Here is a 22,908-nt window from a genome sequence, read left to right on the forward strand (position 1 = left end):
GGAATTGAGTGACTATCCTTTTCTCTCCATTTGTTGAAAGAGACTGTCTTTTAGTTCATAGGTTATGACCTCTCTTACCATCCAAGACCCCACATGATTACAGCTCTTAGAATAAGCTAGTCAGAGTCCAGACTGCTGGCCAGCCCTGCCTGCAGTCTGGAAGGAAATGATGTCACAGTTTTGGGCTCCACGTGCCTGAGGACAAGCTTTCCGACAGGCTGAGAGCACAAGGTCTCTGCTAGAGCACCGCCCACTAGCATCCATCACCCCCTATGTCTGTTCCCCTGAGAGCAGCACCCCACCAGCGTGTCCGTCAGGGCCTTCAGGACACCCACCTTCCCCACTGGCAGCAGGACAGTACACTTCAAAAGCCTTAAAAGTGGGCAATGACCGAGGCTCCACGTCCATGAATTTATTTTAAGGACATACCAAAGATAATGTGAAAACGTCTTTCAAATGGAAGCAACCTAAATGTCCAATAGCAAGGACTGAGGATATGGAATATGAATATAATGGAATGTTACACAACCATTATTAGTAACTTTGTTATACAAGCACACGGTATAGAAATGTTCACACTCCAACACGGTTTAAATGGTGACTTTTCGGTTATGTATATTTTATACAATTAAAAAAAGTGTTCACAGATATTTTAAGTGAAAAAATTAGTGGCAGAACACAAGATAGACTTCTCATTTTGTATGCAAAAATGCATCCTGAAGTAGTAACAATTGTGATTTCAACATAGAAGCGAAGAACATTAGTGGGTTTTTTGGGGGGAGTTTTTTTGTTTTGTTTTGTTTTTTGTGGTACGCGGGCCTCTCACTGCTGTGGCCTCTCCCGTTGCGGAGCACAGGCTCCGGACGCGCAGGCTTAGCGGCCATGGCTCACCGGCCCAGCTGCTCCGCGGCATGTGGGATCTTCCCAGACCGGGGCACGAACCCGTGTCCCCTGCATCGGCAGACGGACTCTCAACCACTGGGCCACCAGGGAAGCCCATTAGTGGTTTTTTTTAATTCTTCTTTTTCCTTTCTATATTTTCTAATTTCTCCTCTAAGTGTGGTAATTTCATGTAAATTATGGAGGGACATGAATAAGCTATCTAGACAAATAAAAGGAGCGTACTCTTCTCCTTGATTTATTTTTATGAGTTTCCAGTTGAGTTTCAATTCATTCTGCTAATTAAGTAGAAAAATAACATTCCTGCAGAAGGAGATATTGGAGAATATGTTAAAATACAGAGCCCAGATTCCACCACTATTGATGTCCCATCGGATTATAATGTTGAGGTATTGAACGATAAGGCAACAGAAACATTTCCATGTTGTTGAAGTGCTTGGTAGTTTTTCCTATGAGATTTTTTCAAAGTGTATGGTAGAAATCAGGAGAAGCGTGGAACTGCTCTGGAAATGATAATCTAAAATTTTAGAACATAGAGACTGGAGTCAAGGTCTTGGGTGATGGAGCTGCGGAATGGTTCTTGATTAAAGCTCTGGTCCAATAAGAGCGGTGTCTTTGCCTCTGAACTGTCTCCAGATCACTTGGTGTAGGTCTAGTGACTTTGACACTTTACTCCAGGGTATAGTTTATAGAAATGGTTATTGATATGTTCAAATATATCATCGTATCTCTGGTCAATTCAACAGAGTTTTAACTGAGCAACTTCTATGCACCAAGGACCATGCTAAGATGCACAAAAGGTTAAGAAACAGGGCTGCTTTCCTCAAAGTGGTGTCACATTTACCTGATTTAACAGCAAAGTGCCCCAAATCCATCATGGAGGAAGTGGACGAACAGTTTGTATGTCCAAAGAAGTTTCCCTGGACAGCTGTCCACCCTGAGGGTGCCGCCCCTCACAGAGAAAGTACCTAAGTGTGTTCTGCTTTGAAGAAGTAGTTTCCATTTCTCACAAAGTCTCGGCCAATTTTACAGTTCCAGTCAGGGAGCTCCCCGGTTTCCTTATCTCAAAGTGTAGGAAGAAGTGAAGTATGTGTGGTCACAAGGATCTGTTCACGACTGATATCTATCTGAAATGCTTTCAGAGGTATATTTTTACCGAAGTTGGAGAGAATTTGTCAAGCCATGTGCTCTTACATGCTGTTCGTACATCATACCTGTGAGAGAGTGGCCTCAGGAGCCCAGGCTGCCCTGTCTCAGCTCCCGGTGTCCTGCTTGCTACAAGTGCTTTTCTGTCACTTTCTGTGCCTCCTTTCCACCGTGTCCATGAGGAGGTGATGATAAGACCTGTCTCATTAGGGCGTCTGCAAGGATAGATGAGACGTGTGTTGAGCCTTCTTGGAACAGTGCCTGACCCCTTGTAAGTTCTCAGCAAGTGTAAGCTGTGTAGTAGAAGCATAGGTGGCAGCAGTAAAACAAAACTTTGTACGTAAGTATTCTAACTCCTTTAAATCTAAAAATTTACAGCCGTGAAACGCACAAAATCGCCGTGTTTTACGTTGCTGACGGCCAAGAAGACAAGTGCTCGATCCTTTCCAATGAAAGAGGAAGCCGAGCGTACGAAGACTTTGTTGCTGGACTGGGATGGGAGGTAATTCATTTCATTCAGGAGGCGTTTATCGATCAGCGCTTTTTAAGGATGTATGTAAACTAGTCATTCATGGTCTAAATTTTTACTTAGGTTTTTACATTCAAATATAGCATGGGTAGAGTTCTGGAGTTGAAGAATATATCGAATTTGACATCTTCTATCAGTTATTTTTGTACTTTATACACAAACTTTTGTTTCCCCTTAACTTTCTTCTTAATATGATTTCATTTGCTTTTCATCAGAACTGAATAGTCAGGTCGGCTCTCCCAGCCATAGACAGTGTGTAGTAAGAGAGGACAGTGGGCAGGGAAGCAATGGCTTTGGTCCCTACGTGGAGGCTGGAAAAGAAATCAATGGTGAAAAATGAAGAGTTGGATGAAGTTAAAAGTTGACTTGACGGTAGCCATGATGGTTTAGCTCTCAACCTGTTTCCCTAAGGTAGATCCCAGGATGGTTGATATTTTAAAATTTTGTTTTCTCTTTACTAAGTCATACTCTGACCAAAAGACATCTATACATTTATACACATGCACACATACACACACATATATCTGTCTCCAGAACATATTCCCAGAATCTAAAAGAATTCAGAGTAGTTAAAATGGAAATCAGCATATCTGAAATAATTTTCTTACTTTTTCTTACTTTTGTTTTGGTTTCTTGGTTATCTGTGTTGTGGGAAACTCTCTGGGTGCCTAAGCGAGACTTACCTCTGAGAGCTGAGTGTTAGCGAAGGGACCGATGTGGAGGTGGGGACAGGGTAAGGGTACTTCAAGGTCAAGACCATATACTTTCTGAAATGTCAAGTCGGTTTTAGTCTAAAAGAGTTACTGAACTTTCAATAAACTGTTCTTCTTACCAATAAGATGACTTCTTGTCATAGAATATACTTACTATTTAACCAACATTTTTTTTTAATTAGTTAATTATTTATTTTTATTTTTGGCTGCCTTGGGTCTTCGTTGCTGCGCGCGGGCTTTCTCTAGTTGCGGCGAGCGGGGGCTACTCTTCGTCATAGTGTGCGGGCTTCTCATTGCAGTGGCTTCTCTTATTGCGGAGCATGGACTCTATAGTCGCATGGGCTTCAGTAGTTGTGGCACACGGGCTTAGTTGCTCCGCAGCATGTGGGATCTTCCGGGACCAGGACTCGAACCCGTGTCCCCTGCATTGACAGGTGGATTCTTAACCACTGCGCCACCAGGGAAGTCCTAACCAACATTTTTAAACCGTACATTTCTTTTTTGTTTGTTTTTTGGGTGTTTTTTTTTGCGGTATGTGGGCCTCTCACTGTTGTGGCCTCTCCCGTCGAGGAGCACAGGCTCCGGACGCACAGGCTCAACGGCCATGGCTCATGGGCCCAGCTGCTCCGCGGCATGTGGGATCTTCCCGGACCGGGGCACGAACCTGTGTCCCCTGCATCGGCAGGCGGACTCTCAACCACTGCGCCACCAGGGAAGCCCAACCGTACATTTCTTAACTAGAGTTTTAAGCAAAGATTAGAACATTAATTCAGTGTACGTATAGATTGTCTTTAGCACAGAAGAAGTTCTTCCATTTCTTTTTCTTTTTCTAATTGTGTTACCACAGGTGCTTTACTGAAAGAATAGTAGTTTATGAAAAGTAAATAACAAAAAAAGAAAATACCAAAATGGAATCTAAGCACTGACTAAGTGAACATTGACACATAGCTTGAAAAAGAATTATAACTCAGAGACTTTTGGCAGTGGTATAAGTTGGAACAACCCTTTTGAAAGGCAGTTTAGGAATGGCTGTTAAGTTTGGAAACTTTTGTACCCCTTGACCTGAAACACTGCTTTGAATGCTCCTTCTGGTTTGAGAAAACAGAAAATCCCACAAATCCAGCAATAGGGGAGCTCCGTGTGTGTCTATACATATATACATATTTATGTATAGGAGGGGATAAAGTTGGAGAAATATGCACCAAACTTTTTTTTGTTTTGTTTTGGTTTGGTTTGGTTTTTTTTTTTGCGGTATGCGGGCCTCTCACTGTTGTGGCCTCTCCTGTTGCGGAGCACAGGCTCCGGACACGCAGGCCCAGCGGCCATGGCCCACGGGCCCAGCCGCTCTGCGGCACATGGGATCCTCCCAGACCGGGGCACAAACCCACGTCCCCTGCATCGGCAGGCGGACCCCCAACCACTGCGCCACCAGGGAAGCCCAATGTCATCTAACTTTGTATTACGTTTGCTTATGATCAGAAAACTATAAAAATGAACATACTTAGATTTTTTAAAAACTCTGCATTCCTGCTAAGTGAATAAGAACGGCTCCCGTTTGACCTCCACTTCTTTCCCTCGTGCCTGTGTCAGGTGGACCTCTCAACCCACTGCGGGTTCATGGGCGGACTTCAACGCAACGGCAGCACAGGCCAGACTGCCCCCTACTATGCTACCTCGACCGTGGAAGTGATTTTCCACGTTTCAACTCGGATGCCATCAGACTCAGATGATTCGCTCACCAAAAAGGTAAAGGGCCTCCTTGGGGACCATGCTTGGCGGCCCTGGTTTGTAGGTGAGGCACACCTGGGACAGAGTGAAGGCCATGGCCTGAGGTACATGGAGACTGGTTTCCTTTGGATGCGACCTTGGGGTCGCTCTCCTCAAGCTACACTTGTCATGGGTCTGAAATATCCAGGTGGCACAAACTAGGTAAAGAAATGCATGAAAAGCAATCAGTCGTTTAAGTCTTAAATCCTGAGATTAAGATTTAGGAAAAGGAAGGGTCTTAAATGTTGTTAACTTTGGATCTTCTCTCACATGACTGTTAACTGAGAGAAAATGATGCTGTCAACCTCTCGGGTTGGCCAAGGTCATCTGACGTAAGGACCCTGTACTGATGGGGTCAGAAAAAGCAGGGGCCCCCCAACCAGGGCTGCTGGGGGGCAGCTTAGCAAACGACTGTCAAGATGGCAAGCGCAGGTGCGCTGCTGCCTGGCTGCCCTCCTCTCGGGCCCCCACCTCTTGTTCTCCAGAGTTCAAAGGAAACCTCCTCCACCTCTGAGAAAGCTCTGCAGGGTTCCCCCTATGCTTTCTAACCTGCAAGATGTCCACCTCAGGTAACTTGCAGGAAGTGAGGGACATCCTAAGAGAAGAGGACTTTTTACTCTGGGGAGAAAGCCTAGGAATCTGACCCACGTCTCTGTTTGCAGATGAGAACATCTGGGCCTCGCCTGCTGGTGGGTGGCAGAGCCCGGAATCCCTGTCTCACACCCACTCTCTTCCTGCAAGGATGCCAGGAACCTAGGGCAGTAACTGGTGGGTGGAAAGCAGACCATTCCCATGCCTGATGGGCGGTGGCAGGAGGGCGGGGGGGGGGGGCGCGTCTAGCATGGTGGCTGTAGCCAGGGTTCAAGTGTGTCTCAAGGTACTTCACCAGCCTGTGCCTCAGTTTTCCGATCTATTAAATGAGATTAAAAACACAGCCCACGTCCCAGGGTTGCTGGGCAGTAGGTGAACAAGGCCTGTGAAATGGCAGAGCGTGGTGCCGTAGCATCCCTACCCGTCAGCCCCCGTTGTTGCTGACCGGTCTGATGGACTCTTTCCTCCTGGCCTGTTAGGCAGGTGATTGATACTGGCCAGAGGGCCTCACTGCACCTGCCTCATTTCTCTCCTCCGTGGTTTTGCTCTTTCATCGCTGCAGCCACAGACGTCTGGACCATGTACACGGTGGGCGGCAGAGCTAGTTGTATCTGAGAAGTTGGGTCACAGCATGAGCAGATCCCTGTCACAGCGACCAAGGGTATCGGATGGACAGAGCATGACAGGCTTTCACTCGGTGGCCACGTGCTGGCTCCCGAGGGCCTGGGGAGCTGCCTCCACATCTTAGGTTTTGGTGGCGGCGGTGTTCTTAGCGAAGGGGACTCTGCCCGCAGGGATGCCACCTCAGATTACCAAGACCCTAGGCAAGACTCACACCTTTTTATTGGCTGTACCTTGTAAATCACTGCTACTCTGCAAATGTGTCACCATATTCTATGATTTTCATATGACTGAAAACTATTTTGTTAAAAGACAGCTTTATATTTTAAACATTTTAAAAATTATTTCCTCAGTAAGAGTGTCTTTTTTTTTTTTTTTTTTTTTTGAGAAAAGACAGTGTTTTCTTGATAAAGCACCATGTTATGAATACTTTTTCGGGGCTTGGCCGGGTTGTAAGTTTCCCTACTGTAATAATCAAAATGCAGCTGATACCTTTTGCAGCTCCAAGATTTAGCATCATTAGTGGCAAACTCTGTCAGGATGTCTCACAGCTCAACTAAAAATCAGTCACAGGAAAAGCAGCCCCACAGTTCCTTGACTTATTCTGACTAAATTGCCCCTAACAGCTTAAAAATGAGCTGCAAAATTCTAAAGTGATGCATGCTCTCCCCTGCCCCCATCACGGGGGCACTTTTTCAACCCTGCAATCTGGTGGCAACCCCATACTGAACTTTTGATCCTTCACTGCAGAAATTTGTTAGCTCCAGCTAGATTAGATTTTTCACAGCTAATCTAACTGCTGTAGGGGTTTGCAGAGTGGGGACAGAGCTGTGCTATTGGATTTGTCCAATTCATTTGACTCCAGGACTATAATTGCACTTATGTCTTACAAGGCTTTTATAGCCTCAGGCTGCCCAGCCACATAAAAAACAAATTGGCAGTGATACAGTGCGAGTGGATGGGATGAAAGGCCCACATTATCAGACTGCAGGCAGCACTGTTCTGGCAGGAAGTTTCTTGGTTAATTTACAAATAAAACTTAGATTTTAGGATGGGCACACTGTCAGCTGAACAATGGGGATGTCAGGCCTGCCTGTTACTTAGTTAAAAGTAGCAGCCGGGCCCACTGAGGAGCAGGAATTCTTCAATCACACAGACGACTCCTTCTGGAGCCAGCTGGCGCCGTAATGCAATTAGTCGGGGAAGGAGGTCAGCCCATTAGGTGTGTCCCAGGGCCAGTGTCACAGTGCGCGCCGCCTGGCAGCGGCGGGCAGAAAGTCCCGGGCAGAGGGACTGCAAAACTCTGTCAGGATGAGAAGTGGCAGCACACGAGCTGATTTCTTAAGGCTTAAGCCCTGGGCGCTCGTTCCGAGCCTCTTGTGTGTTTGAAGTAGTAGCTGGCGTGAAGGACGGCTCCGTCCAGATGACACACGACTCTGGTCAACGTGACTTGTGTGCACGGGTTTCTCACTTGAGGGCCTGTCGGCAGAATTCTCCAAAACTCACAAAACAACGTCTCCGTAATGAAACCCCCTTTAAATCGAGTGACACTTGGAAGCTTCCAGAGTATTTCCGTGTGTTCTGACATGGTTGACAGTTTGGCCGGGTTGATCGTACTTGTTTTACCTGCCTGTGTTCTTGTCGTGGGCAGAAGAGGGTGTGTCCTTGCTCTTTGTTCAACGACCGGTCCCGTGGCCTCAGCTCTTAGTTCTGTGCGTTGCCTAATTAAACTGACGCGTGCGGAGGTCTGAGGCACATGACCCTGAAAGCAGCTTTCAGATGATGAATCTCGTGTTATCACCACCTGCAGAATCGCCACTGGGAGGGTGGGCCCATTCCTGTGATGATGTCCTCCCTTGCCCCCGTCCTGAGGATATAGTTGCAAACAGAATTAGGAGAGACTTCATTGGGTTATGTAATCGAGTTACCTAATTTAGAAAAGGGAGGGTAACTGCAACATTTCAATAGTCACCGTATTACCTCAGAGCTAATGCCTTGCAACTTACACGTCTGGCCAGGGAGCTGTCCCAGGTTCTGGGGTGCTGGCCTGTGGCGGGACAGCCACACAGGAAGGCTGTTCCGTAGGTGTGTTGGTCCCATTCAGAAGTTCATGCCAGCCCTGCATCAAGGGGCACAAAACTACCCAGAAGGTTGGCTCTCTCTGTGGGGCGAGGAGAGTGGGTTTGCACCCTGGGGCGGCCCCGGCTCTCACAGTCCCCTTCTGCTGCTCTAAATTCCTCCCAAAGTTTCCATCTGAAACTACTCCTATTTCCCTCAAAAACATGCCTTTATTGTGCTGCTGGTGAGCTGCTACCACGTGTTTGACTCCAAAAGGATTGAATTTCAGGAGTGCGTCGTGAACTCCTTGCATGCTTTACTGAAAAGGAAAAAGAAAGAAAAATGGAAATAGAGAAAGAGAGAGATAGATGCCTAGTGTTACTGTGAAAATCCGGGGTCTTCTTTTTTAACTATTTATGTAACGGGTTGGTACACCTTTTGCCTGCTACCCTTTTAGTGTTTATATGTAAGAGAGGAGGAGAAGGAAAAAGACATGTACTGGGTGATTTTGCATTTTGAAAGTTGTAGACACCGTTGAATTTTTCTGCACTGTCGTGGCTCATGCTCAACGCCTGCAGTGGCATGTGTCGCAGAGCCCAGGTTCAGACTCAGCTGAACAGAGCGCCTCACCTAGGAGCCACCTGAGCTCGCACCTCACCGTAGGTGCAGAGGTACAGTGGTCCCCAGAGGTGTGACAGAGGGAGGGAGAAGCAGGCATTGCAGCAAACCAGCCTCCTTTGTGACCTTGTAAACAGAAAGGAGACCTATTGGGGTGATCTCAGGTTTTCCCTTTGTGGTCAGAGAGTCTATAAAGAAATTGTATTTATATTAAAGTGTTTTAAATACATAGTACTTCAGAGCATCCTTTTTTATACTTTAAGACAAAACCAAAGCATTAGCTTTGACATAACATCTCTGCTGTACTAAAGTGCCTCCGAATCTAGTCACTTTTAGGGTTCACCTGTTAAATAAGCTAGGAAGCAGGACACACTTTGTCATGGTGGTAGATGGCCTCCTTCTGCAGTGTGTGCAGGGCCGGGACGTCACATCCTTAGGAGGCGTCCAAGGGCCTTCACCAGTCAGCCTCTGTGGGTTTAGGACTTCAATTTCAGCCAGCATTTTAACCTTTACAATCGAGTTTGCTTGAGTCACACTGCCAGGCCTGCCCAGATGACCTCACCTGCACCTTCTCCAGCCTGGGAGGCACAGTCACTGTGCAGGACCTTTGTCGAGGGTGTTCTTGCATTGGACCCAGCTGGGCCCTGAGGGATGCTCACAGGTTCCCTTCCTTGGAGGCATGGGAAGCCCTCCTCGAGAGGCCAGGAGTCTCAGACTTGGTTTTGGACCACGTGACCTCTTGTGTATAAAGTGATACACGAGAGGGCTGGGGGAGTTGAGCTGTGACAGGGCAGTTGCCCTGGCTACAGCTTAGATGGCCATGGGCAGTGGAGGCCAGGTGGGTCAGAAGCCCCAGCCAGCTTCCGGGCCGCCCTGCCTCCTACACCGTGGCAGGGGTGTGCCCCGCCTTCCTGAGCCCCCTCCCCTCCTTATCAGACAGCATAAAGATAACGTGGCCTACCTCAGAGAGTTAGTGGAAAGACTGAACAAAATGTATGTGTGAACAGACTTTCTCTACAGTAAGGCACTCTTCAAATGCTAGGTACTAGTGCTTGGTATTAGTCTCTTATGAAATTTAAGTTACACATTAGTTTCTTAACAAAGGTAGTGTTATACATACTTAATGGTTTGTCATAAATCTAGTTTTTATGCATTTGGTAAGGATTGTATTATAATGGCTTCTGTTCTCTTACACTCATCTTCTGTTTTTCTTAATAACCATTGAATTCAGAGCCTACTGAAGCTCTACTGTAATGTGGAATAAAAGTCTCACACCATCCACTGTGTAGAAACATGCTCAGCCACATGCTGCGTCAGGCTTTGCTGCAGGAGTAAAATTAAATTTTTAACAAATCCTGGAAAAGGTCTTGTACCTGCGATGCTTACATGCCTCTCTCTCGGTTCCAATGTGTTTCATAGCAGGGCGAGCTGTGTTTTTTTCGTGTACCTGTGCTTTTTTAAAATCCCCACAGAAGGCATCGGTGTTGTAGCCTTTTTTGGTGGTGAATTATTTTTGCCTCTGTGTATAATAATTCAATTTGTAAGCCACGACCCCTCCTAAAGTGCTGTTATCGCTCTGATTAATAAGGAGCCAATTTGCCGTTGCAGCTCCGTCACTTGGGGAATGACGAGGTCCACATCATCTGGTCTGAACACTCCCGGGACTACCGCAGGGGGATCATCCCCACCGCCTTCGGAGACGTTTCAATCATCATCTACCCCATGAAGAATCACATGTTCTTTATCGCGATAACGAAGAAACCCGAGGTACGTTTTCACCGCGTTATTCTTCTGGCTCGTACAGGCGTTTGCCGTATGATTCGCTGTTACTGAAAAACAGTGATACCAGTATGCTAAAGGGGCCACTTTACATGTATGTGACTTACACATGCTAAACAGGAATTAAATATGAATTGGGATTTTCAAAGAATCTTTCATCAGGAGCACAGAATTCTGTATTTTATTACTGAGACTCTGAAAATTATAATGTAAAGACACGTATGGTTTTTTAAATGTTTTTAATTTTTAAGATTTTATAATTTAAAGAAATTGTCATTTAGAACTTGGGGCATGTTGATGAATAACAATAAGAGTTGAATGAGCCCCTTGTCACATCTAGCATTTTGTGGGTAGCTGTGGGTACGGGATCCAGCCTTGCCTCTGCCGCTGCTAACGGGGGTCAGTCCTGAAGGATCGTGGAAAAGTCCTAAAGAGCTGGGCCTCCATGGCTCGGCCCATGGCGGGGCTTCTAACAATGGACGTGCCTTGCCACCCGTCAGTTCAGCCGGGTCCATTGGCATCGATCATGGGAACAGCCGGAACCATCCAGGGCCTGAGTGCCGGGACCTGGATTGGCTTCCGTTTCTGTCTTTGCCCTGCCTTTAGTGGTGGTTTAACAGTGCTTGATACAGTGACTTGATTTTATTTGCAACTACTAATACAAGGTGAGTTTTTTGGGGTTTTTTTTTTTTAGTTTTTTAATTAGACATTTAGTGTATTAATTCTCTCCTTCTCAAGAAAATGACTTGATATTAAATACAACCTTCATTTCCATTCCAAATTGTCCTCCTGCAGGAGCTAAAAGTTACTGTTCTAAATACTCGCTATTTTTAAGCTTTAAAAATAGTAGGTAAAGATTTCCTGGGATTTATAACCTAATCTAGTGTTCAAGTTGTGAGGATTAAATGAGCTAAGAAATGGAAGGTGCTTCAAACAGTGCCTGGTCCAGAGGAAAAGCTACTTAAGTGTTAATGATAATAATAATTATTATTATTGCTATTATTTTCTTTGTTATTGTTACTACCATGAAAATAGAATAAATAATGACAGTGCTAGTCAACTCCTGAACTCAGAAAAGCCCCTACTCTGGCTGGTGAGAAGCCTGACATAAAGGGAACCCTCTTTTCTATTCAGGGAGCAAAGATGCCAAAGTTCTTCGTGTTAAATATTTGTGTTATCTTTGGTTCAAGTCTCTGTGCGTGCGAAGTGTTCACGTTTGTATAAGAAAATGGCTCTTAGTGCTAATAACATTTGCGTGTGTCCGTGAAGGACATTAATTTAAAAAATTAAACTGAAAATTTTAATATTAGACAACCAATAAATTCAGTATCCTGTAGCTTTCAAAACTGGAGAATGTGTTTCTTTAATATTTAGTATGGATTAACTGGCTTTATTAGTTCATTTTCAACACGGCCCTCTAAAATGTCATTTAATGTCCTAAAAATGTCACTTTTATTTTTATAGTAAATTAAGAACATAAAAGGCATTTGAGTTCACTTCATAGTGTCAAAGTGATTTTTGAAAAGGTACTATAATGCATGAAAACAAGTTTCTTTAAAAAATGTGTAAGTTTTATAAATTTGGCCATAAATTCTGACAAGATGAATCGAGCAAATCGTTTTCTTAATATTTCAATTCAAAAAGCCTAAAGGGAAGAAGAGAATAATGGCCAACTGGAAATTTAGTGTTATCCCCACATTTAAAGGACAAACCATTACAATGTAATAAAATTAATCCAGACATTTCCAGGGCAAGTGTGGCTGACCTTTTGTTCACCAACCACTGACCCCAGGGTGAATGCGAGAGGCTTGTGGAGGGAAAGTCTGTTTGTTTGGCTTCGGTCCCTGGTATTTAAATTGCATTCCCTAATCAAATGAAAAGGCTGTCCTCTCTATCAGGTTACAGAATCCATGGCAACATTTGGCCTTTTATATCCATAATGTTAGCCTTTTTGTTCGCATCTAAGTAGAGACACCTGGAGCAATGTTAACATTAACCGATTTAGCATTAATAGCTTCATTATATAAGAATTTCTGATCAGATAGCTGTTACTTTTGTTATATTGCTTCAGCTTGTATTGTTGTCATTTTTTATCTCCCTGCTTGGCAACCAGGCAATGATTTGCAAATTTTTTTTGTCTTGATTAATTAAGCAATATAATTATCAGTAACCACGATGCAGCCTTTGCTCAACAAAGCTTCAGAGAGAAAACAATGGTAAGTCTGTTAGTATGAATGCATTCCACGCGTCCCAGATGCATGAGGATATTATGAACAATGAGGGGAAAGGCCGCCTGGGAGCGGGGACAAAGGGTGCCACGCAGACTCGACACACTGCGCATACCGCCAGGGACGCGCCGCGGGCTCCCGGGGACACAGACGCCTCGTTAGATTACAGCTAGTCAGCAGAGATTAATTCTCAGCCATTTGGTGCAATAATTTACCCATTCCCCAGTATTTTAACCAGAGCGCCTTACCACGGAAGGGAAGGCTTTGTACTTGAAAGGTTTAGTTAACCTTGCCTACTTTTAGGGATCGCCACCAAAATCAGTATTTTTGCTTAGAAATTGTCATGACGCAGCTGTTTGAAGTTGAGGAAGCTCCTTCTCGGGAGGGCAGGCTGTGCACGAGTTTCCAAAATGATAGGTAGCATCAGAGCTGTCTGTGGAGGACCTGTATCTTTTATCTGAACGTGGTGTGACTTTGTGGTCTGAGTACACTTTACCAGCCTCTGGGTAGCCATACTTCTCTAAGAATAATTTTAATCCTTCTTTAGGAGGGAAAAAAAAAAAAAACAAACCTCATCAGTACACAAAAGTCCTGCTCACTGGATAGAGTCATGCATATTCAAATTGTACTTTCATTCACTGGGCCTCATTAATAGCCTGTGTAATAATGTGAGGCTGTTTGTAATACAAGCTCACAGACAGCACTGCTTCCAAGGCCTTTGAAATTTAACATATTTCGCTTTTTCATCCATACACCTCCCTTAAATATACAAATTATGTGCCTGGCAGAATCCGCCTCCTCTTCATAATACAGCCTTTGCAAAACGGTATGTCGAAGGACCACGGCTGTGTTCGTGTCAGGCAGGCATCTGAGAGGGTCTGCTCCCTTCTTGAGCTTTTCATCGAACTTTTTAAAAGATACATTTAAAAAAAATCAGTGTGCTGAGAAATGTAATACCATTGTTAGGTTACTTTCAAGATAAGTCTGTCTCCATAAATGTGGATACCGTAGCCTTTGGTCACGGAAAAGAAATGTGCTGTTGTCAGACTTGTGGTTTTTCCTACTTGTATTACTAAGTCGGTAGTCAGAGAAGACGTACACATGGGGCAGAACGTGAGTGATATACAGGGTTTGTTAAAGCGCCCAGTCTGTCCTGCAGAAAAGTGATTCATAAAGTCTCCAAACTGCAGGAGGTACCCGTGTTACTTTCCTTCTTCCAGTAATTGGAAACAGTACGGGTACTCAGCACATTGGCTTGTATGAATTCGTGAAGGTACGTTTTAGCATTTTTGTCATGTTTCTCTCCAGGCACATGAGTGACTGGCTGGTGACTATCTGACCAAAGGGTAGATGAGCGGAAGAAGCCTTGACCAGGAGCAGTTAAGACAAGAGGAAGCTGTGGGAAAGCGTCCTCTTTGTCACCCCAACCAGTGTCCATTTTGTAGATGAAAAACATGTTAACATCCTCTAGACTCTCCTTACTTGGCCATGGTAGTTATGGGCCTGGGAGGAAAACAGGTGATGATTCAGTCCTTTCTAAGAAGCACAGGCAGGAGAGAGTAATAGGATAGGAGCTGGGGACCGCAAAGTTCCAGTTCCTGTGCTGCCACAGTGGGGGGTATCTTGGGCAAGTCTCTTAATGTCTTTGGACCTTAACTTCCTCAGGTGTAACATTCAGGTTGGGGACCAGGGTGTCTACAGTCCTTCCGGGGATTCTAAGCACACTTTAAAGAGGATGGGCCCTCCTTGGGTCCTCGTGTTCCTAGATGCCCATCCTTTCCCTAAGTTGCCCTGAAGCTGCCGTTGAGGTAGTTTCTGGCTCCCTTGCAGGCTCAGCAGCTGTTGTGTGTGTGTGTGTGTGTGTGTGTGTGTGTGTGTGTGTGTGTGTGTGTGTGTGTCTCTCCAGAATGACACCTAGCCCAGGACCTTTCCCTGGAGTAAGTGCTCAAAATGCTAGTTAGGGCTGATGCACCAGAAGCCACAAGAGCACCTGCACATGTGAGACCAAGAGGAGCCAGTGTTGGCACCTGTGTTTGGAAGGAAATCTTTTCCTAGCGTGGCTTTATTATAAAGGGAATGTGTTTGACTGCAACATGGTTATGTAAATTTCCTCTTATTTCAAATGTTCAATTTTCTTATTTATCTCAACCCCAACCAAATAACTTTTTTGAGATTAAGTCATACATTTTAAAATACTTTGGGACATTCTCAGGGAAAGTAAGTTGTTAGTTTTTGAATATGTAAAGAATCATTTATTTTGAAAAGATAACTGAGAATACTGAATAACCAGAATTCACTAAATATGTTATTAAGTGGATTACTGCAATATGTTCTGTTTTGGTAATTTATTATTATCGTTATTGGGAGTTTTTAAAGTAGAGGAATGACACTGGGAACTTTGTGAAAAGGCAGCTGTCATTTGCAGATGTTATATCAAAATCAAATTTCTTCTCTAATTCATGGCCACTCCTAATCTGAGGCATTCCCTGGATACAAGAGATCTATATTATTCCTTTTGTCCAGTTTTGAAAGACTATCTGAGTCACCCACAAACAGTTGCCAAAGAATAATAAGGAACATTTATTTATAAGATAAGCCTCAGTACAGATGGAAAAGAATCTGTAGCCTATTATTAACTCATAGCTCCTGTTTTATCTTTCACAACAATTTGGCTATTAAGAATTCCTTCTCAATTGATTTTCCTCAAAAGTTGCCATTGTTTTCCCTTTTTTTCAGTTGGTCTTTGATAATACATCTTCCTGCTTTTGCCTTATCCTCCTCCTTTGGCCAGACCCAGCCTGTGTAAATGTATCCTGAGTGGCCATTGGAAGAGCCCGCTTTGTGTCAGAAAGTAGGACAGTTCTCATCCTCTGCCCCAAGTGACCTCAGCAGGAAAGGCCTTCGGGCCCACGATGCCCACTCTCTGACCCCTCGGCAGACACGCATGTGCCTTTCAAATCTCCTGCACGCGGCTGCACACACCCTCGGCCAAAGCTGGGCAAAGCAGGCTGGGGTGTCAGGAGTGTAGAGAACTCCTCCATAAGCAGGACACTGGCCCAGCGCCCCCAGAACAAAAGGCATACTTTCTGTGCTGTACTTGAAGTTCATTAGTTTGTTGTATTGGGTTTTTTGTTGTCTAGTTTTCTTCATGAATTCTTTTATCACAGCTCCATCTCACTGATTACGGGACTGCTTTTTAGGGTTAGGATGAGGGTTAGGGACCTCATGACAGGTCCGTGGAGCACTTCTCCCCCACACCTCACCATGGCATCAGCCAGACTTTTGTATAGTAATAGGAAACAACCAAAAGAGCTGCACATCTGAGACCTTATCCATGAAGTCTCTAGAGGAACCCAGACACAACAGGGGAGTCAGAAACGGAGGCATCCAAGGAAGCTTTAGCCTCTGACACCTTCATCTACAACTTCAGCAAACCATAAACACAGCCTGACTCCTAGCCAGACAAACATAAAGCCTTACACTAAAGGCCTATTTACTTCAGTTCCTTTTACCTGGTATATCATGTCCAGCTTTCAACAAAAAAATTACAAGGCATACTAAAAGGCAAAACAACCCCCACAGTTTGAAGAGACAGAGCAAGCATCAAAATCAGACTCAGATATGGCAAAGATTTTGAAATGATCAAATCACGAATTTAAAAGAACTACGATTAATATGCTAAAGGCTCTAATAGAAAAAATGGACAACATGCAAGAAGAGATGAGTAATGGAAGCAGAGAGATGCAAACTCCAAGAAAGAATTAAAAGGAAATGCTAGAAATCAAAAACACTGTAGCAGAAATGAAGAACGCCTTTGATGGGTTCACCAATAAACTGGACGGGTGAGGAAAGGAACTATGAGCTTGAAGACATGTCAATAGAAATATCAAAACTGAAATGCAAAGGGAAAAAATGATCAGAAAACTGAACAGAGCGTTCAAAACCTGTGGGATAATTATAAAGTGTTATATACCCCTAATGGGAATACTAGAAGGAAAAGAAAGAGAAAGAAACAGAAGAAATATTTGAAATTATAACTTAAAGATATTTTTATATAACGTATTTTAATACAATTATAATATGTGAAAAATTTCCAAGTTGATGACAGATACCAAACCACAGATCCAGGAAGTGTAGACAACACCCAGGAGGATAATACCAAAGTATCTACACCTAGACATATCACATTCAAACTGCACGTTGCAGACTGAATGTTTGTGTCCCCCCCCCCACCCCCCAGAATTCATATTTTGAAATCTAACCATCACTGTGATGGTATTTAGGGGTAGGGGTAGAAAGATGATTAGGTCATAAGGGTGGGGCCCTCAGGAGTAGGATTGGTGACCTTATAAAAGAGGCCCCAGAGAGCTCCCTTACCCCTTACTGCGTGTGAGAACACAGAGAGAAGACAGCCGTCCATGTACCAGCCATCTTCTGACGTCTTGTTCTGGGACTTTCCAGCCTCCAGAACTGTGAGAAATAAATTTCTGTTGTTTATAAGCCAGCCAGTCTATAGTACTCTGTTAAAGCAGCCCAAACAGACACTACCAAAAATCAAAAACAATGGGAAAATCTTAAAAGAAGCCAGAGGAAAAAAAATAACAACTGTAGAGGTTCAAGGATAGGTATTACATTGGACTTCTAGCCAGAAATCATTCAAGTTAGAAGCAAATGAAGTAAAATATTTCAAGTGTTGAAAGATAAAAACGACCAGCATGGAATTCTGTATTCTTCAAAAGTGAAAGAAGAAATGAAGACTTTCTCAAACAAAAATTAGGAAATTTGTAGCCAGGAGACCTGCCTTGCAAGAAATATTACAATAAGTTCATAAAAAAGAGAGAAAATATTACAGAACAGAAACACAGATCTACTTTAAAAAGGAAGAGCTTTAGAGAAGGAATAAATGAAGGTAAAATGAAATGTTTTATCTTCTTATTCTTAATTGATCTAACAAATAACATTTTGTTCCAAACAATAATAGCAATAATGTATTCAGTGATTATAACTTATGGATAAGTAATGAATGACAGCAGTGTTATAAGGATGGGAGGGAAGAATTAGAAATATTCTGTTATATGGTACTTGCACTACCTGTGAAGCAGTAAGTGTTATTTGAAAGAGGACTTGGATTAGTTATAAATGTATATGTCAAACTCAAGGGCAAACACTAAAAGAAGTAAAGTGTATATAAAATATACACACACACACATGTATATGCATGTCTGGAGGACAGGGCCATGCCTCCCCCTCCACATCCCACCCTGGACCATGGAGCACATGAGAAGTGCTTGGAATTTAACACATTTTAACTTTTTATAAAGTTTGCAGTCCGTGGACTTCTCAGTCTTTCTGACAAATAACGTAACTGATATTTCTTTTTTCCAACGGAAAAGTTGTTATACTTAAATGCAATTTTTTAAGCGATGTATCTGTCACCCACTTTGGCATCTCAGGCACAAATGCAGGGCCAGAACACACCCTCTCAGTTCAGAAGTTCATATCGTGGGATCGTGAGCTTCCCAGAGGGGGAAACTGGCAGGTCCTGGAATCCTAGACACGGGGGGTAGAAGCACCCTGAGAAACCACCGGTTCTGACCTCACTCACGCACGGATGACCCTGTGAGGGCCAGCCTGTCTGTGCAGCCAGCATCCCTGGTGCCTACAGCCCTGTGAATAACCACGCCCAGAAATCACTCCTTTCCCTTCGGCCTCTCATTTTGGCCCTTCGTTATTTCCAGTCTGGCACTTGATTCTCTCATTGTTCATTATAACTTTTTGGTTGTTTTAGGTTGACTTTGGGTATCTGGTCAGAAACGTGAGAAACTGTGTTGTTTGCAGTTTTCATGAAACGCCCCCAAATAGGTTCTCTTCTCCTCGGTTCATAGGCAGGATTTGGGGCAAGGCACGTGGTGTCCCCGGTGGTGGGGCTGCTCCGCCCTGGTGCCTTGGTTGGTAGACGTGAAGGCCTGCCCCTCAATGTGAGCCTTGTAGGACCACATCTTCAGGGACGGCCCCCGTCCCCATGGGTGATGAGGCGGTTCTGGCTTCGGGGTAGGTAACCAGACGGCTTCTCTGGGGGGGTGGGCATCTCCCCGCATGCCTAGTCGCCCGTGTGTAGGAGCTCTTTTCTTCCATGTCTTTCCTTCCTGACCCCTTATTCTAACATTATTTTCCAGCTCACAAAGTTCTGTTCATAGAGATTGTGGTCATTATTGCCATTACTCTTCACTTCACAGGCCCTTGCTTTACTCCCATCTTTTTGTAATGTGGCTTTTCCCTCCGAGTATAAAAACATGCATTCTTCCCTGCCTGACTTCTGCGTTTGGTTCCTGACCACTTAGTTTGCAAAGACCATCTCCAGGTTAGCTCTGTGGCCTCTGCCAGGTTGTATCTCCTAGCGACACGCACAGACTTGAAGAGCACGCTTTCATCGTGGCCTTTTCATCTCATGAATAAATGTAGAAAATTTACCTGGGGCTCTGTGTTGCCTGCATTTGGTTTCCCAGGACATTAGGTGGGTGGAGAGGCTGCAGGTGGGCAAATATAGCAGCAACGAGTTGTGAAAACAAGCTGGTTATTTCTGCTGGGCGTTCACGGAGTCTGCTGTCAGCTGGGTCCCCCGGCTGTTCTTCAGTATTTTCCTGTATCTCTCAGTGATTCTGATGTGCCATGCATTTCCCAAGGTACCAATTCCAGAGCTTTTCAGTCTTCTCAAGTCCACAGTCTAGGCTTCCCTCCTGCCTTACCTCCTTTAGTGCCCAACCTCTGACTTACCCAGGAAGCCCCTCGGCAGCAGCGTGCGGGCTGTTGCCCGGTTCTGTCGACACCCTTGCTCTTTATTTATCTGTAATCTTTTAGTCACGTCTGTTCACACAACACCAACTAATGCTCAACTGGATTAACACCTCCTGACGTACGCGGTGGGGAAGCTGCCTTAGCAAAAGAGCCAGTGCCCCCTCACCCTTTCCTTCCAGTCCTACACTGTTTGCCTGGGGTGTACCTCCCCTCCCACCACCAGTCTCTGCTGACACCCACGGTCATGACCGCCTCCTACAGGAAGGTTTCCGAGGCTTCTCTCAGCTAGAAGAAGACTCTCTCTGGCTACAGAACGTTATGTCTGTACTCACCCTAAAGCTCTTTTTTTCTCTTCATCTTTTTGCCTTCTTGAATACGTATTTTTATCTTCCGTGCAAACTGCCTGTGGGCAAGAGCCGTGATTTATTTTTCTGCATTCCTCCATAGCCCTCAAAGCAGGCAAATACGTAACTATGAAACAGATGAAATCTGATCTCCCTGCCCCTTTCAGCCTAGAAAGATTCTGTGTACTCTTCAGAAGTTTCAGGCAAAATTTGAGAGTCCTCTGATTATCCACTTTTTCCAAAAATTACCTTCTGATATTTAGAGAACATATTTATACATATACAGAGATTAAAATATTTGGAAATAAACATTCTCCTTCTCAGAAACATACCTTATATTTCTTTTAAAGTTTTCACCCTTATCTCAAAAGTATATGATTCTTCTACATTCCCTCTCATTAGGACAGTACTGTTTGCACCGCACTTATTAATATAGCATTTGAACCTTTCAGCCAGTCTGTGAGGGCAGTAGGGCAGACCACACTGCCCCTGGGCTCCAAATACGTCCACAGTTGGTGCAAGTGTAGCAAACTTGGTTTCCGGGTAGCCAAACCAAGTCCAGAATTTGAATCCCAGTAGCACTGATCTCTTTCTGAGCAGAAGAGTGTTAGTTTTCACACCTGTGGGCAGCGGCTTATTAATGAAGGACTGTACACTTTACAGGCATATGTGCGGAATCCTAGACCTTTGATTAAGTCACCCACCTCTTACATGAGAAAAGCAGTGTCAAAGAGCTGGGCACAAAAATCATGGCCATATCTTTGTTATGAACAGATGCCTTTAGTTTTAAAGGGAGGCATAACTGACCAAACTTGTATCATTTCACACCACCCAGACTCTGCCTTTACAGCTTCCAGCACAGCCTGGAGCTCAGCAGGCCTGGATCTCGAGGCAGTGTTCCAGTTCTGGAAGCTAGAGGTCATCCATGAGGAACTGGAACAGACCTCAGTTGTTGATTATCCAAAATGTCTCGACTGAGTCCTTGAAAGATTAATTCCCACAAATCAAATGGAGATTTCCAATCACTTTGTGTGTCCCAAAGATTCTCCCTTGTCCTTGCTCCAGCAGCTGGGTGCACCCCTGTGCTGTTAGGCTGCACAGTGTTGCAGCAGGAACTTCTCTGCAGATGCGAGTCTTCTCTGCTTTCACGGGATCTGGCCAAGAGAACCTGGCTGTGAAAGTGCCTTGGACTAGACCCGGGCCTGATGAGGAGAAAATCACTGGGTCTGTACTTTCCAGCTTTGTGCTTCCTCTCACAGCTGTTCTTCCTTTCAATGCGGAGCACGTGAGAGGGGCTCCACATGCATCTCCTAATTTGCAGCTGGAAAGGAAATCTAGTTTGTCAGCAGTCTTGGAAAATCTTATTAATCTCCAGGATTTGGTCATCATGCAGAAGCTTTAGTTGGTTGTGAATATACATGCTCAACAGGGACGAAGTGATGAATTGAGGTTGTGATTAGGCCTAATACTTGATGTAGTCTTCCAATAAATTTCCCGTTGGGCATGGGAGCAGGACGGGGTGCGCAGGAGATTCCCTTTTCCCCGTCCCCGTTGTGTAGCAGAGCCACTCACCCAGGCCACCCCAGAACTCCCTGTACTACCTTGCTGTCCAGTGATCTGGGGAGCCTGATAACCAGGGGCAGTTTCCCCTTCCAACTGAGGGGAACCACAGTGCCTTCTTCTGGTAGGGTTGCTGCTCCCTTCCATACTAAAAACTAACATCAGAGACCAGCATTGTAGGAGCAAAAGAAAAAACTTACATGTGGGTCAGGAGGAGTAAAGGGAGCAGCACTCTCCTTCCCCCGCTATACCTAGATGTGAGTATTCTGATTATGGAAGAAAGGCCACCATGTATTGGTTCCTGGTTCCAAGGACATACCATATCTTATAAGTCAGTATCCCACCCTCACATGGCAGTATGTCCCAGTGAGCATGGGAAATGAGTTTTCAACAATCTTCTTGCATGTAGGCCCCTCCACTCAGCTCCACTGGGTCCAGTGGACCTCTGTCACACTGTCTTGCTTCCTACACCTTGTGGTGTAACTTGCTATAAAATGAGGCCAGCCCCTACCCTGTTCTCCCTCAAGAATGTCTTAGCTTTTCCTGGCCTCTCTGATTCCCATATACATTTTAGAATCAGCTCATCAGATACGGTGTGTTGAATCCGCAGATCAGTCTGGGATGGGAAATAACAAATGCTGAGTCTTCTAGTCCATGGACAGATACATCCTTCCATTTATTATATTTAGACTACTGGAACGTCTCTCAGTGAAGTTTTACAGATTTCTGTATACTTTCCTTGTTAGATCTATTCCTGTGGACTTCATATTTTTATGCAGTTGTAAATAGTATCTCTTCATTTCATCTTCTAATCATTGGTTGCTGGTAGATAGAAATGCAGTAGGGTTTTTCTGTTTATGCTGTGTCCATTGACCTTGATAAACCCTCTTATGAATTTGGAGCGTTTTCTGTAGATTCTTTTGGAGATTCTGTGAATATAATCGTGTCATCTGAAATAATGACCGTTTTGCCTCTTCATTTCTAATTCATAATCTCCTATTTCTATTTCTTGCATTACTGTATTGGCAAGAATCTCCAGCACACATGTTGATAGATGTGATCAAGGGGACAGTCTTCTCTCTTACATACATAAAGCTTTTAATGTTTTACCCTTAAGTTTAGTGGTTTCTGTAGGGTTTAGTAGATATTCTTTAACAGATTAAGGAAGTTCCCGTCTATTCCAAGATGGCTAAGAATTTTTTTTTATCATAAATGAATTTTGAATTTTATGAAACACCGTTTTCAACATCTGTTGAGGT

The 22,908-nt window shown here is 44.3% G+C and overlaps 1 protein-coding gene across 1 annotated transcript in view; it reads left to right on the plus strand.

Moving 5' to 3' along the window:
• RALGAPA2 (Ral GTPase activating protein catalytic subunit alpha 2) overlaps positions 1 to 22,908 on the plus strand; it is a 281,692-nt gene that overhangs the window by 177,481 nt on the left and 81,303 nt on the right. The window contains exons 34-36 of the mRNA XM_060031295.1: positions 2,425 to 2,548; positions 4,879 to 5,034; positions 10,552 to 10,710. Coding sequence (XP_059887278.1) covers positions 2,425 to 2,548; positions 4,879 to 5,034; positions 10,552 to 10,710 — 439 coding nt within the window. The remainder of the gene's footprint in view (positions 1 to 2,424; positions 2,549 to 4,878; positions 5,035 to 10,551; positions 10,711 to 22,908) is intronic.

Source organism: Delphinus delphis, chromosome 15 (assembly GCF_949987515.2).
Source record: "Delphinus delphis chromosome 15, mDelDel1.2, whole genome shotgun sequence".
Lineage (NCBI taxonomy): Eukaryota > Metazoa > Chordata > Mammalia > Artiodactyla > Delphinidae > Delphinus > Delphinus delphis.